General features: G+C 31.2%; 1 protein-coding gene across 1 annotated transcript; it reads left to right on the top strand.

Moving 5' to 3' along the window:
* The first annotated feature begins 3,747 nt into the window (after positions 1 to 3,747).
* Positions 3,748 to 10,636, top strand: LOC129972475 (uncharacterized). The gene is made up of 2 exons (XM_056086620.1): positions 3,748 to 5,021; positions 10,611 to 10,636. Exon 1 carries the CDS (start codon positions 3,874 to 3,876, stop codon positions 5,011 to 5,013), a length of 1,140 nt encoding a protein of 379 aa, XP_055942595.1. The 5' UTR covers positions 3,748 to 3,873; the 3' UTR covers positions 5,014 to 5,021; positions 10,611 to 10,636.
* Positions 10,637 to 15,202: the final 4,566 nt, after the last annotated feature.

Below are 15,202 nucleotides of genomic sequence, written 5' to 3' on the forward strand. Positions count from 1 at the left end.
ATGTTTTTTTTAAGTTAAAAAAATTCTGCCCGGTGCCTTCTTCAGATGCCGAAGGCATCGAATGCTCTAAATTTTGCTCTCCACACAACAGACCGGCGCAGCCGATTTGTAAAAATTTCTTTATTTCAAAATTGTTAACATAAGCAACAATAGTGATCCCAAAGGTTCAAAATAAAAATAATAAAACTCTCAGAAAAACCAATGTTTCTCAGTAAAGATTATAATTTTAATGCAGAAAGTGGTAACCGTAACTGTTTCGCAGAAGTGATTGTTTATTTTGACCGCCATCTCTATCAGCGACTTGGCATCCTTGGCGTAGCAAGAGGCACACTAAATACACTAAACTATACTTTTACGAAGAAATGCTTTTATATAGAACAGTCGTGATCAATAAATCTCATAATTTTAATAAAAATGGTGGCTAACTGCAGTTGTTTCACAGTATTTTTTATAATCTCAGCCATCTTGATTGGCGACTTTGTACAATTGGCATTCTTGGAGAAATAAGGGGCACAGTAAACTAGGATTTTGCCATTTTGTTTATTTGGATTGCTTTTGGCTTTAATAAATTTAGAATTTTGATATTGTACTGAACACATTTTTTCCATCTTCTTTATTTACGATAAATTTCTTAAACAATTTCATACGATGAAATATTTTTGATTTAATTAAAAATATAATTGAAACCAGTGTATCAATAATAAATCATATTAATTTTTTAAAATTTCCTAGAGAATATATACTTTGGAATATACAATATACATGTATGCATAATAAACTTATTTTTGCAGTACTTTTCGATATTTGAATAAAACCATTTGCATTCTTCATTTTATCAATCTATTTTCTTATCACTCATTTTCCATCAAAATATATCAAAATAACATATGTATACTTCATAATTCATTTCAAAAAATTTCTCGTATGTCATTGTTTACTGATAATAAATTTAAAATATAAATATTTGATTAATGCCTGTTTCTTAAGTTTTCATTAATTTTTTAATTCGTACAAAGTTACTTTATGACTTCAAAGATATTCGATAGAATTGTTTTTAGAATTATAATAGCAACTTCAAATTTTTTTTAAAGTTATTTCATAGTTTCTCGAATATTTTAAAAATATTCTTAGGTTTGGCTTTTAGAATTTAGAAATTCTACAAAATGTACACAGAGAATGACTAGAATATACTCAAATTGTGGAAGATAAATGAGGGCAGTATAGATTTACTTTGTGTTTAGTTCCATCAGCTTGACACCTAAAAGAATAAAGATGAGAAGCTTTCGGTATGGTGCTTGTTTTCTTGTCATCCTAGTAGCTAAACCAATGCTGTAGTCAACCTAGTAGCCAAACCAATGAGGGTCTCCTCCTACGGGAAGGGTTATACCTTGGCCGGTGATGCACTACCTCACCATTAGGACTTGATCATAAATGCTGCCTGTACTGTCGTGAAGTTCCGATGTTTCAAATTAACCGTATGGATTTGGATAGGTCGAGGTGGCACAGTTATATTTTCATTTTGGGCATGAGGGAGACATAAAAAGGTTCTTCTAAGCATATTCATTGCCCAATTAAAATATGTATTGTTGCAAAAAGTAACTAGGTATATTTATATTGTTAACTAATCACCTTTGGCGACCAGCTATTCGCCCGAATCAATGTTTGTTGAAATTTTCAAATTTATATAGCTTGCTCTTGGCGGCTTCTTCAGCAAAATATTTTTAAATTTAAACTTGAATAAGCACATACACGTACTATTTAAAGAAAACTTTACACCATTTCATTCATTGTGCAATGTGTCTCTAATTTTCTATCAGATATGAACTTTAGTAGGAAAAACGGAAGTATTTAAACTTCAACTAATGCAAAAATTTTCGTGATGAAATTAATTTTTATTAATAGTAGGAGAACAGTGATAAAGTTGTTCAATATTGAAGTCTTACGTATTAGTAAAATATTTTTCATTGTTTGTGTAATAACTCAAAAGATTATTCAAAAAAAAATTCTCACGAACAAAAAATTCATTTTATTAAAATAAGAATAAGAACCAAAAAGCCGGCGTCCTGGCAAAGGGATAGCGCATCTTCCCCGTGATCTTGGCGTTCCAGGTTCGAATCCCGGTTCGGGCATGGTTGTTCTTCATCTGTGTTCTATCTGTGAGGCGTGTGAATGTGCCCCCCTGTAAAAAGGGGTTATGCAAACGAATGTGTGAGTTTCATCATATGAGCTAGAAGTCAGACTTCTTCCCTCGGGTACCTTCAGAAGCTACTGCACCCCCTTTCCGTGGTAACGCGGACACGACATCATCATCATAAGAACCAAAATAAGAAAGCTATTTTAAAGCGTTAAGAAGGATATATAATATATTATATACAGCCAACTATATTACATTAAAGAACAATAGAGATTAAAATTGGGCGCAATTACAAATTTTTTAAGTACTCGGTTACTTGTGAAGTTAAACCTTAATTAAGTACAATAAAATTTAAAAATTATATTAAAAGTTTATTTAAATAGATATTTACTCATTATAGGTGAATAAGCCATAATTTCAGGCTTTTAACATCAACAATGGAAAAAAAGCGAGATTTTCAAGTCGCAAGTTTCTACTTTTAATATGCCAGATAAAAAAATATATTATTAAAATTTAAAAAGTAATTTTGCACAAAATCGTAAAACAGATAAACGTTTTCTAATATTATCTAAAAAAATCTATAGGATTGGACATTTTTTTAAAATTATAACGCAACATATTAAATTTAGAATTACAAAGCAATACAAGAAGTAAGTAGAAATGTTGTTAGAATAAGGATCCAAAAACTTAAATGATGTATGATTTTAACCTGAATAATCTCGTAGACATAGTCTTCGTAAATTTAATAAAAGCCGAAAAAGATTAACCTAATCTGAAAAGTCTTGAGGTGGCTTTTAGATTCCCAAAATATCGAGGCCTGTACTTACTTTGCTTATTTAATAATCCGATTCTAAAGGAAACTATGTATTTACATATAATATAAAAAAACCCATTTTTTTAAGAAAATTAAATGGTCTAAACATAAAATCGTAGAATGAAAAATTCTTAAAACAGATCAATTGTCTATTCTTTTCCTTTCTGTGCATGAACGTATTTTTATTTGTAACTAATGCAGGGTTTACACTCGGCCAGTTATAATACGGCTAGTGGGTAGCGCATGCATGATTTATGTTTGCCACAATTTCATAAGATAGATTTAGGCATTCCATACTTGGCTATAAATTGTTTTGGCGTCCCTGAATTTTTCTTTTCCACTTCGTATCGTATTAAAATTATAGATATTTACACAAAGAAACATGGTAAAATAAAAAAATAAGATCAACATACCTAAATTTGGAAAACTATAGAAAAGAACTGGCAAATGAAATGGAAAAAAAAACTTTCAACCTTGCATCAGAAAGCACAAAGAACAAAAAATTTCAAAATTAATCTATGATAAGTAATCAATTTTTTCTCGCCAAAAAAAAAAAAAAAAAAAAAAACCAGCCAAATTCTACAAACACATGCTCAGTAAGTAAAAAATACGATACAGCGGCATGTGGCTGTCCCGTTGATACAATTTTTTGCCATGGACCGAACAGCATTTTTCAACCTTTCTACGCATGCGCTGCCTACTGGCCGAGAGTAAACCAGGCATAACAACAGGATTCTATTCAGACCACGTGATGTCTCATCACTGCCTGCGATTGTCCTTATGAAATCAAGATTATGACACAAATAAATTCAACTGGAACACTCACTTTGTATTCTACAGGAACTGTCACTGCGAATCACTAAGCCTAAAAACATTTTATTTAGAATTTCCTCCGAACCTATTATATAATGCAAAACAATCAAGTATGAAATTTTGTATCAAAAAGTGTTTATCTTATTTATGCCTGGTACATTCTACAGAGCAAGAATTTCTAGATCTTAATTTAATTTCACCTGGCATACCTGAAAGCACCGAAGATATAGTGCTAGTTATTTTAAGATTGAGAGAGCTATATAATGTAGAAATCGAATCAGTTGTCGATAAAATAGTAGGTAGTAAAGACTGGTTATCCCCTCAATTTTATGCAAATGCTATTCTAAGAAGATGTGTGAGATTATCAACGAAGCCGCCATCCCAATGCAATTTTATGCTGATTTGCACTTTGATAAGTAATATTATCTCTGAGCATTATTATGCTACAGAATGCTTCACTTTTGCGAATTTAGGATTGCAGTGCCTTTTGCAAGTATACGACAGATGTTACAAGGAACTCTTTATGAGCATGGATGAATACCAAACTCTGACCTTGTATTGTAGAAGTTTTAATCCCAGTTTTATTTTAGAAGAGTACGACTCTGTAAAACCTTCGCCTCTCTATGCCAAAGAGCGTATTTGCTCGTTAATCGAAAGCCTGCAAGATATCGACGAAGCGAACTTTCAATTTACAGATTCCGAACAGGAAATGTTAGACGCTTTAATTGCTTCCATCCAAACTGACATTACCATTCAAGAAGCAAGAGGCAGTTTATCCGAATCATCTTCAAACGATAATACTAGTCCGGAAGAAACAATTGATTATTCAAACGTACCAGATAAGACTAGTTCAGAAGAAACAATTGATTATTCAAACGTACCAGATAAGACTAGTTCAGAAGAAACAATTGATTATTCAAACGTACCAGATAAGACTAGTTCAGAAGAAACAATTGATTATTCAAACGTACCAGATAAGACTAGTTCAGAAGAAACAATTGATTATTCAAACGTACCAGATAAGACTAGTTCAGAAGAAACAATTGATTATTCAAACGTACCAGATAAGACTAGCTCGGAAAAAATGATTGATTGTTCAAACGTACCAGATAAGACTAGTTCGGAAGAAACAACTGATTGTTCTAACGTACCAGTAAATCATTCATCTCGCATAAATCGAATCTGCATTTTCTGTGGAATAAGATGTTTTGGAATCATATTGTCATACAAAAACGAACTTGTAGCAAGGTGAAATAACATGTAAGTCGTCGACATTATAATCCATTAATTCAATTTAAGAACTTGAAAATTAATTAATGTTTTGTGCAGAGATTTGAAGAAAACAAATTTATTAATTTGTGTCAATTTTAAAGAATAAGAAATAGTATAAAATGTTTTAATGAAAAACAGCCATTAAGTGGCTCTCTGTGTTAATGTACGACGGCCATCCAGTATGAAATCATAGGAGGAACATTTTAAAGTGAGGCATAAGATCCTTTTTAATATCAATGTATTTTAATGGAATTCTAATCTAAAGTTAATCATTTTTATAATTGATTAATTTAGGAAACACGAAATGTATATTGTTTTATGTTTTTAAACGGAATTTAAATGTTATCTTATTTGATAAAAAAAACGAAAGATAAATGTTTCTCATAATTTATTTTCTTATTAATTTCCATAATCACAAATATAATTAGGATTACCCGTGATCATTTCGGGAAACTTGCACATTGAATGCTATTTGAACACTACAAAATATTGTTAGGAATCCTCAAAAAGAATTTCCGTGTTGTCAAGCCTTTCATTCTGTGGTCGAAGGAAAAAAATATAAACGAAATCAAGATTTTGGCCTCTAACAGAATTCGGTTCGAAATTAGTAATTATCTGCCTAGCGATGGTTAATCTTATCTTTCATCATCGAAACATAACTTAAGTTGTATGAGAAAATTTTATTTCGTGAAGTGTACTTGTGGATATTTATGTCTCTGGATTTTATTGCAAACTAAAACGAGAAATATCGCCAAAATAGTTGCATTATGTACAACGGAGCTTTACGACTTTGGTTAACTGAAAATCGCCAAGGGCCATATATAATCAAAAGTACTGAAATAACTGAATTAAGTACTATAATAATAATAGATATGCATTTTAATGTGTCCGAACAGTAATTTATTGTAGAACGATTCCATTTATGGTCTTATTAAATAACAAGAGAAAATTTAAATAAATGTAAATGTATTAACAGCCATGATTCATGCCTGTGATTCAAACCACTATCTAATAAAATGTTTACTCCTCTGATATCTTCATTTTAGTGGAGAAGAAAATATCTAATTAAAACAGTGAATGTGAATCATAGGTGATTCACACAATGATTAAAGTGTTAAAACAAGGAGATATAAACTAAACATAGACGTGTTCTATTCGCATTAAATTCTATACTGAATCGGAACTTTTGCTAGCCCTGAATATGGGTAATAGAGTCAACGTCTTAATAATTTAACAGCCAGGAAAATTAGTATTCCGAGAAAACAAACTGATCGCCAGAGGTAGCTAGTTTATTGAACTTCATTTGTTTCATGTCTATAGAAAACGATTTCTTTAATCGATTTATTTACTTATTCTCCGATATGTTAAATGTTTGAAATTTCGGAGAATTCTTGTTCTGGTTGACGATGCATTATTTAATAAGTTAGTGGATTGAATAAAATTAATTTTTGATTTTATCCAAGTAAGGCTATTTGGTAATCAATTTGGAAGTAATTTAATTTTAAAATTCTATAATATTCATAGTAATAAATTTAAATTAAATATTAAAAATAATTTAAATAAAAAAAACTCTACTTTTTTCATACACTAAAGAATTGCGTTTTTAAAACTATATTCATGAAACTTATTTTATGTGAAAGAATGCACTCTGAATATACTTATGAATGAAGATAATATTATTGTTTTAAAATCTTTGTAATTTGTTAATTGTTAAAAAAATTGAATTGAAATAAGTTAGCATAAAGCCACACACAACGAAGGAAACAATTTCCTAATTTTAAAATAACACATGAAATTGCACAATTTTTAAATGCTATCGCTTATAATTTTAGAATAATGTAAATTGTTGCTGTCACATTATTGGATATTTGTCGAAATAAGATATTCATTAAATTTGTCACCTTTGGCGACCTGCTTGTTCATCCAGGTTGAGTTTTTAGGCAATGAAACTATAAATATGGAATTAATTTAGTTGAATCAATTTACTACAAATTACTGAAGTGTTAATTAAGAAATGTGCATATTATATAATAAATCACTTGGTTGAAATGTAGTTTAGTGTGCCCCCCCCCGAGTTTGTCGCCAAAATGGTAACACAGCGAAACGATATTCTAGCAACCATAATGTTTTGTTTACTAATTTTTACAACGGTTCAGTTGCACATGAACTAAACTATTTTATGAAAAATGTTGCATTAAAAATAATAAAAAGATATCTATTGAAGATTTCAATTTAGTTCTGTATTATAATTAAAAGTTTTTTTTTATTACTAAAAATACACTGCAGTGTTATTTTTAATGTGAATAAGAATAGAGAATATTTATTCTTTTCCAATTTTTAACTGCCCGTATGCGCTTTAATAAATCGTCTGAATTCTTACTTTAAAAATCTTCTGCAGTGGAATTCCTTGCAATTATCGTAATTCTTTTTGTACTCGGATGATTCTCTTTATAATTTGTTATGTCGGTAATTGTGCAAGAATGGATGCCTGGTGAATGGGATGGCATGAAATATTTTGTACCTACAGAATGGATGAAGGGTGAGTGGAATATATATATATATATATATATTTTACGAGTTGATGAAGTTGGGAAAAGGATGCTTCTTTGAAATTTTGTGTGGAGAATGGTTTAATTGCTTCTACCACCGTTCTTTCTTTTCTTTTGGTTATGTACTGTTCCTGTTATCCACACAGTCATTATGTTCAATGTGCTAGCGAAGCTACTAAGCTCCCGCTACTAGCAAATTTTATTTTTTTAGTTCAAAAATTCTACCCGGTGAATTCTTCAGATACAAAAAACATCGCATAACATAAATTTTTCTCTCTACACAACAGACCGTCGCAGGCGGTTTGTATAAACTTCTTTACTCCAAAATTGTTAAGATAAGCAGCAATAGTGATCCCAAAGGTTCAAAAAAAAAAAAAAAAAATCTTGGACAAACCAATACTTATCAGTAACGATCAAAATTTTAATGCAGAAAAGGGTAACCGTAACTTTTTCGCAGAAGTGTTTTATTTTTTCCGCCATCTTTATTGGCGACTTGGCACTTTTGGCGCAGTAAGGGGCATACTAAACTACACTTTTACCAATCACTTTTGCTTTTATGTAATGAAAGTGGAAGTCGGCTCATGAACATCAGATTTGTTAATGTTAACATTTTTCCATTTTGCGACCGTTAAACCTTGTTTGACGTTAATTTCTAACATTTTGACTTCTGTTACATATTCTTTTCTCTGACTGAATGAAATTTTTAGTAAAATAGCAAGCAACTACCCAAGAAATTGTAATATTTTACAGCTCCATTTATAAGTTAAACAAAATATTGAATTAAATGCCATTGTAAAAACGTTCAATGAAGCAGTCTGAAACATTTGTATGATGTTTTGTTTAACTGTTGCCATTCAATAATAAGTAATAAGAGTGATTTCTGTGCCACATAAGTTAGCGTTTTATATATAGTTATTTGGTCTAAATTTTATCTTGTAGATCTTCCACTATTTTTTCTTTCCAAGATTGATGGATTACGCTTTCATCGTGTTAAAGCATGTTTTTCTATTTAAGTTTCAAGTGCATTAAATTTGTGATTTTGCTTTAATACTATGGATAGCAAATGTGATCAATACAAAGGTGTTTTGATTCAAGAAAGATAATATTTTTATACATGGATATATAAGAATATATCTTTGTATAAAGATCGCTGTATCTTTTGCACAAGAAATAGGAATGAATATTCCATGCTTAAAAGATACAGCGATTATCCAGGGAATAAGTTTCTTATATGTCTCGTAAGAAGTTATTTCACGTGGAAAAATTTAACACATTGAAAACATGTGACTGGCCTGTATTTCTGATATATTATTTGTACCGAGCCATTTCTCTAAACCCTTTTCTATCATAGCTAAGATATAGTAAAGCATCCCAGCCAATAGCATTATTTATATGATAATCCAAAAATCAGGCAGCGAACATTAGCTATAGTTCTTTTATAAGAAAGCTGATAAGTAGCTCGAATTAACCCTTTGCAATCGGTTCGTGTCTCTCATTTGACATTCAAGGCGGTGCATCATTTTGAAGTTTTATTTATTTATTTATTTATTTATTAACTACTTAAGAATACTATTCTTTAACTACTTAAAATATGGTAAGAAGATATAGATTAATTTTTGGGTAAAATTCAAAAATATAATAAATTTTTTTCTTCATAGCATTAAGCAAGTCCTTGTGTTGGCCGAATAATTTTGCATCGAATTACTTTTCCGAGTGCAAAGGGTTAAGTTGCTTTTACGAAGACAATTACTTAATGCTGTAAACAAAACCTTGCCACCTGTTGACAATCTGATATTTAGAAAAGACGCATGAACAGAAAGGAAAAATGAAAAAACAACATCAAATTGTTATCCAATCTGTACTCCGATTTCTTTTGTTTCAAAAGCCTAAGCTTACAATGACGTTTTTGGCATGTGCATCGAATTACTGAATTTATAGTATTTAAATCTGCCAGTAAGTACAAGTATTAAGTCATTAAAAAGCAAAAATCTCTTGAAACTCATTCAGTATTTCAAATGCTTATTATAGGGATTTAAATAACAATAAATGCCGCAAACAAGATGTCGTCTAATTACTAGTTTAAGTAAATTTGTAAGTCAAAGGGTTAATGCTTTATTTTTTCAGTATATTAGATTTTCTATTTAAAAGCTGTGTATATAGAAATTAAATTTAAATCAATAATAATTTATCAGACAAAGTTAGAAAGAGGGAAAAGAAAGCGCCAAGGCTTCCATCATCTAATGATCAGATATGTCTTAATACGAACCCAGCCATTTTGGATGAGTAATTAATTTGCCGGTTTAATGCGCACGAAAAACTAATAACTACAAACAATAAACTCTCTATCGGTAGCTTTATTCCCTCAGTAAATTATTTTTGAATTGCAAGTATTGACAAACATATAATTTGCATTTGTCAGTCATACACCTATTCTGTTTCTTTTATGATGCATCTATCGACTCCCTTTGTTAGCTCACAAAATTTAAGATTTAATCTGAAACGGAAAATGATTACATTTTATCTAACCAATAATTTGCTTGCTGAAACGAAACTTACTCATGAAATATAAAAAGATAACAAATGATATCATTGCCGATGTCCTGGCATAGGGGTAGCGCGTCTTCTTTGTGATCTGAGTGTCCCGGGTTCGAGTTCTGGTTCGGGCATGGTTGTTCTATCTGTAAGGTGTGTGAATGTGTCCCCCTATAAAGAGGGGTTGTGCAAGCGAATGTGTGAGTGTCATCTTCATATGAACTAGAAGTCAGACTTCTGCCCTTGGGTGTTCAGGGGTTTTTACCCTCAGAAGCTACTGCACCCTCTTTTCGTGAAAACGCGAATACGACATCATCAAATGAAATCATTCAGTCTCAAAGTGTTTTGAATAATACACCAAAAAAGTTTCTAAACATTTTAATAATCTTAATCTTTAACGATTTATTTACCAAACTTAGAAATCATTAACCTTGACATCATCTTGAGAAGCAATTAAAAAAAAATCCTGACATACGCTTCCTTTTTTTGATTTCAGATTAGACAATTTCGAAGAAGTCGGACAAAGCGTTTGGTCGTTACTATGTAACAAACAAACGAGAAAAGTGCCGAAAGGCGAAATTGAAGTAGGACCTCGTTCGGTCAATGAAAAAGATGAAAAACATCCTACATATTTTAATTTACCTCAAAGTGTCGGAAATATTTTTGTAAATATTAATGAGCTAAAAAAATTGTATAATAAAAGTTTAAATCTGTGGCTGAAAATGCAATTTGATGCTATAAACGGGTCGGGACAACTTTGCCAGTTAAAAAAAATTGAAATTTGCTTTTGCAAATTTCAAGTTATCATGTAAGAACATTATTTTTTTAAGTCATGTGGTATCAGACCGACAGAAAACATCATGTTCGCACATGACTCATATTCTGCAATCACCAACATTTAGAAAAGCCATTAGATTGATTAGAGACCATCTCAAAATCAATCGAGTTCTAAAATCTTTTTCTCAAGGCTAGAATTTTTTTTTCTTGCGAAACCAGTTTAAACCGGTTTTAAACAATCATGTGACTATCAGATTACGCATGCGTCGATATTTAGAAGACGACAGGTTTTTTTTTCATCTCAAAATCGTTCGAGCTATAGAGTTTTCTTTTGCCAGCTAGAAAAATTAGAAATTGATATATAAACTTTCCATACCTTCCTAGCTGTTTCACGGTCATTCTCATTTTCTTCTCTGTGCTTCTTCGGGAGATAACTTTTTACAACCCTGCGCTTTATTGGCCATACAGGAAAATCGGGTACACGGTGGGCATTCGCGCCAAGATGTAACTTTTTGTTGGCAAGAAGTCGCCAAATGTAATAACCTTTTTTATCGCTCTCTATAATCCTAAAAGCGAAAAATCGATGACTCAAAAGCGATAAATCGTCAATTTTCTACCCTTGTGTTTTGTAGCTTCAAAAACCTCAAACCAAAACAACATCATGTTCTCACATGATAAAAACGGGTTTCCTAATTTCCCGAAACAAGCAATAAAATGATTTCATCACATTGAGATTTCAGATAAATATAACCTTTTTACATAGGCTTATATACATATATAATGATCGATGTCTAAAATACCGATTAATACAGGAAAAATTCTTTCAAAACAATTATACAACTGTGAGAATTTTAGAATTGATTCTTCAGAAGATTGGAAAAATTTGGAGAAACAAAATATATTGAATACTCTTTGCATAATAATACTTAAAGAGTACAGTACTTAAACATTGAGATTTTGAGCAGTATTCTGTTTTTTAAATGTCATATCATTTATTGTATATATGTTACTTTTTTTTATCATTAATAGTTGTTTAAATAAACCTTTTCTATTATTTCACTGTTTATTTTTATTGTGTGGCCCATTTTATATTTTCCTTTTTTTTCATTTATCTTACACTTTTATTGTTATAATTTTATATCTTATGTTGGTTGTTTTGCATTTGACTTTATTACTACATTTTTAAAAATTTAACCTCTGCTCTTAGTTTGAAGTTTCAGTACTCATCTTCTATTACTTTTTTCCCCCCATTACCTATCTTTTCCAAATTCTGTTATAACTGCAGATTTTGTAGTTTCTAAATTCTCATTTATTATATATAAATTTTGTATTATATTTTATCAATATTATTAGAAATTGTAAGATATGGCGATTATGGAGAACTTTGCTATATCTGTCTGTACGAGTTTTTGCCCTAGTGTTAGTAAACTACCTGCATATCACTTTGGATTGGTTGGAATTCTCTCTCTCTTGGATAGTTTCATCAACTATTTATAAGTTTTAATCAGTGTTTTCGTTTTCAACGTGTGGTACAAATGTTTTGTAGTCAACTTTTAACCCATTAGCTGCCAAGATCCCCATTTGAGGATTTTACTTACATCACTATGCGCAAAATATTTGGTACGCCTGGCAGTTTTGTTTCATATTATGTGCAGCAGAATATATGTATTCTACGCTTCGTTTCTTTACAACAAGCGAACAAATTTGAAATTTCGTCTGCAGGTTTAACGGATCAAAATTATTATATTTCAAGCATTATATTTGTTCGGATTAGTTCCCCTTCCTGATCCGAGATGGCAGCGCATTCCCGTTGTCTTAAAAGTTATGCAGAAAAGATTTTTTGTTTGCTTGGCTTGGCAATCAAGAAAAGTGGACGTTCACGTGGAGTATGAGCGATGAGTAGCTCGCGAGGAAAAGCAGAGCAAAATTATTTTAACGATCACTTGCAAATCCAGCGAGTTCCTTGCGAAAATTAGGAGTTTATGAAGAAAATAATTTTTGTCTTCAAGAAATATTCGTACCTGTGGTATGGAATTGCTTATTGGAAATTATATAAAACTGAGGAGTGGTGCGTTGTGAATAAATGGATGACTGGTCAAGAAAACTGTTTCCTGATTTTTTCTTGCGTAGAATCTTTTATTTTTTGCAAACAGGACCACTGGGTATGTGCTCCTGTTTGCAAAAATACTTCGTTAGGGAAATCTCCCCTATATTCGATAATATTTTTGGTTTGGTTTTTGTATTATAATACCGGATATAAATATGCAATTTAGAGGTTATAGTAACGATTTGCTACTTACACAGTATTTTGATTTTTATAGAATAGTTCTATTGATCATTTTATAATTATACCCCTTTTTCAAAAATATCAAACATTTTCTAAACAAAACGTAATTAGAATATCCTTATACTGTTGCAGAACATTTTGTGCATATATATAGATTATCCGGCCAAAAATTTCAACAAACAAACAAAAAAAGCATTTAATGGGCTAAGCGATAGGAACAGCCCATTCATTCAAACAAGTAAAAAATTACTTGTTTCGCTTAAATTAGTATATAACTCCATTTCAGAATCTATTTTAAATTTAAATTTTGTTACTTTTCGGTTTAATAATATAAATTGGTAAAATTACACCAGCAATTCGGTTAAAAATAGAACTATTTTGCCAATCTAGAATCTGTTCTTTTTATAAAATTTTTATATGGACATGCAAAAATCTATAAATACATGTGACAAGTCTGTAAATATTATATATATGAAATAAAACATTTTTATATGAGCAATTCTTATTTTTTGTAATTAAATATTTTTATAATTTTTTTGTAATATCCTTTTATAATAATTTACGCTAGAAAATAGCCAAGATCATAAAAAGAACAGAAACGAAAATTAATATGGAACCAGTTACGAATCCAAATCATCTTTCTGGTAAGAGACTTTGGCAAGTAAAAAAAATAAGAAGAATGCGTCTTTTGTCGATAATTTTATGCAGGATATAATAGAAAGAGGAGACCTCAAGGCAGTTTTGGGTTCAGTATCGGAGGGACAGACAGATTCGAAAATTGATTCCTTAGAAAATCATTTATGTATTGGGTTGGCAACTAAGTAATTGCGGATTTCACTCGTAGATGGCTTCAGTTGAATTTTTAGGTTTGCAGACGTAGTACAAATGTAAAACACATTTTGTTATTTGATAGTTGGCAATTCAGCTGTCAATCAGTAAAAAAAGTTTTTTGGTCGGTTGCGTAGTTTTCGTTTGGCGTTCGTTGAAAAATGGAAAATCAAAAGGAACATTTTCGTCATATTTTGCTTTTTTATTTCCGCAAAGGGAAAAACGCATCGCAAGCTCATAAAAAGTTATGTGCTGTTTATGGTGACGAAGCCTTAAAAGAACGGCAGTGTCAAAATTGGTTTGCCAAATTTCGTTCTTTTGATTTTTCACTCAAAGATGAAAAACGCTTTGGTCGTCTAGTCGAAGTTGGTGACGACCTAATCAAAGCAATAATCGATTCGGATCGTCAGAGTACAACACGTGAGATTGCAGAGAAGCTTCATGTATCACATACATGCATTGAAAATCACTTAAAACAACTTGGCTATGTTCAAAAACTCGATACATGGGTTCCTCACGAACTGAAAGAAACGCATTTAACGCAACGTATTAACAGCTGCGATTTGCTAAAGAAACGTAATGAAAATGATCCATTTTTAAAACGACTGATAACTGGCGATGAAAAATGGGTTGTTTACAACAATATCAAGCGGAAAAGATCGTGGAGCAGGCCAGGTGAACCAACTCAAACAACATCAAAAGCTGATATTCATCAAAAGAAGGTTTTGTTATCAGTTTGGTGGGATTACAAAGGAATTGTCTACTTTGAATTCTTACCACCCAACCGAACGATCAATTCTGATGTCTACATTGAACAACTAACGAAATTAAACAATGCAGTTGAAGAAAAGCGGCCCGAAGTGACAAATCGAAAAGGTGTTATATTCCATCATGGCAATGCAAGGCCACACACATCTTTGGTCACTCGGCAAAAATTATTGGAGCTTGGTTGGGATGTTTTGCCACATCGACCAAATAGTCTTGACCTTGCACCATCTGATTACTTTTTGTTTCGAACTTTATAAAACTCCTTGAATGGTAAAAATTTCAACAATGATGATGTCAAATCGTACCTGATTCAGTTTTTTGCTAATAAAAACCAGAAGTTTTATGAACGTGGGATTATGATGCTGCCTGAAAGATGGCAAAAGGTCATTGATCAAAATGGGCAATACATTACAGAATAAAGTTATTTA

Source organism: Argiope bruennichi, chromosome 6 (genome assembly GCF_947563725.1).
Source record: "Argiope bruennichi chromosome 6, qqArgBrue1.1, whole genome shotgun sequence".
Lineage (NCBI taxonomy): Eukaryota > Metazoa > Arthropoda > Arachnida > Araneae > Araneidae > Argiope > Argiope bruennichi.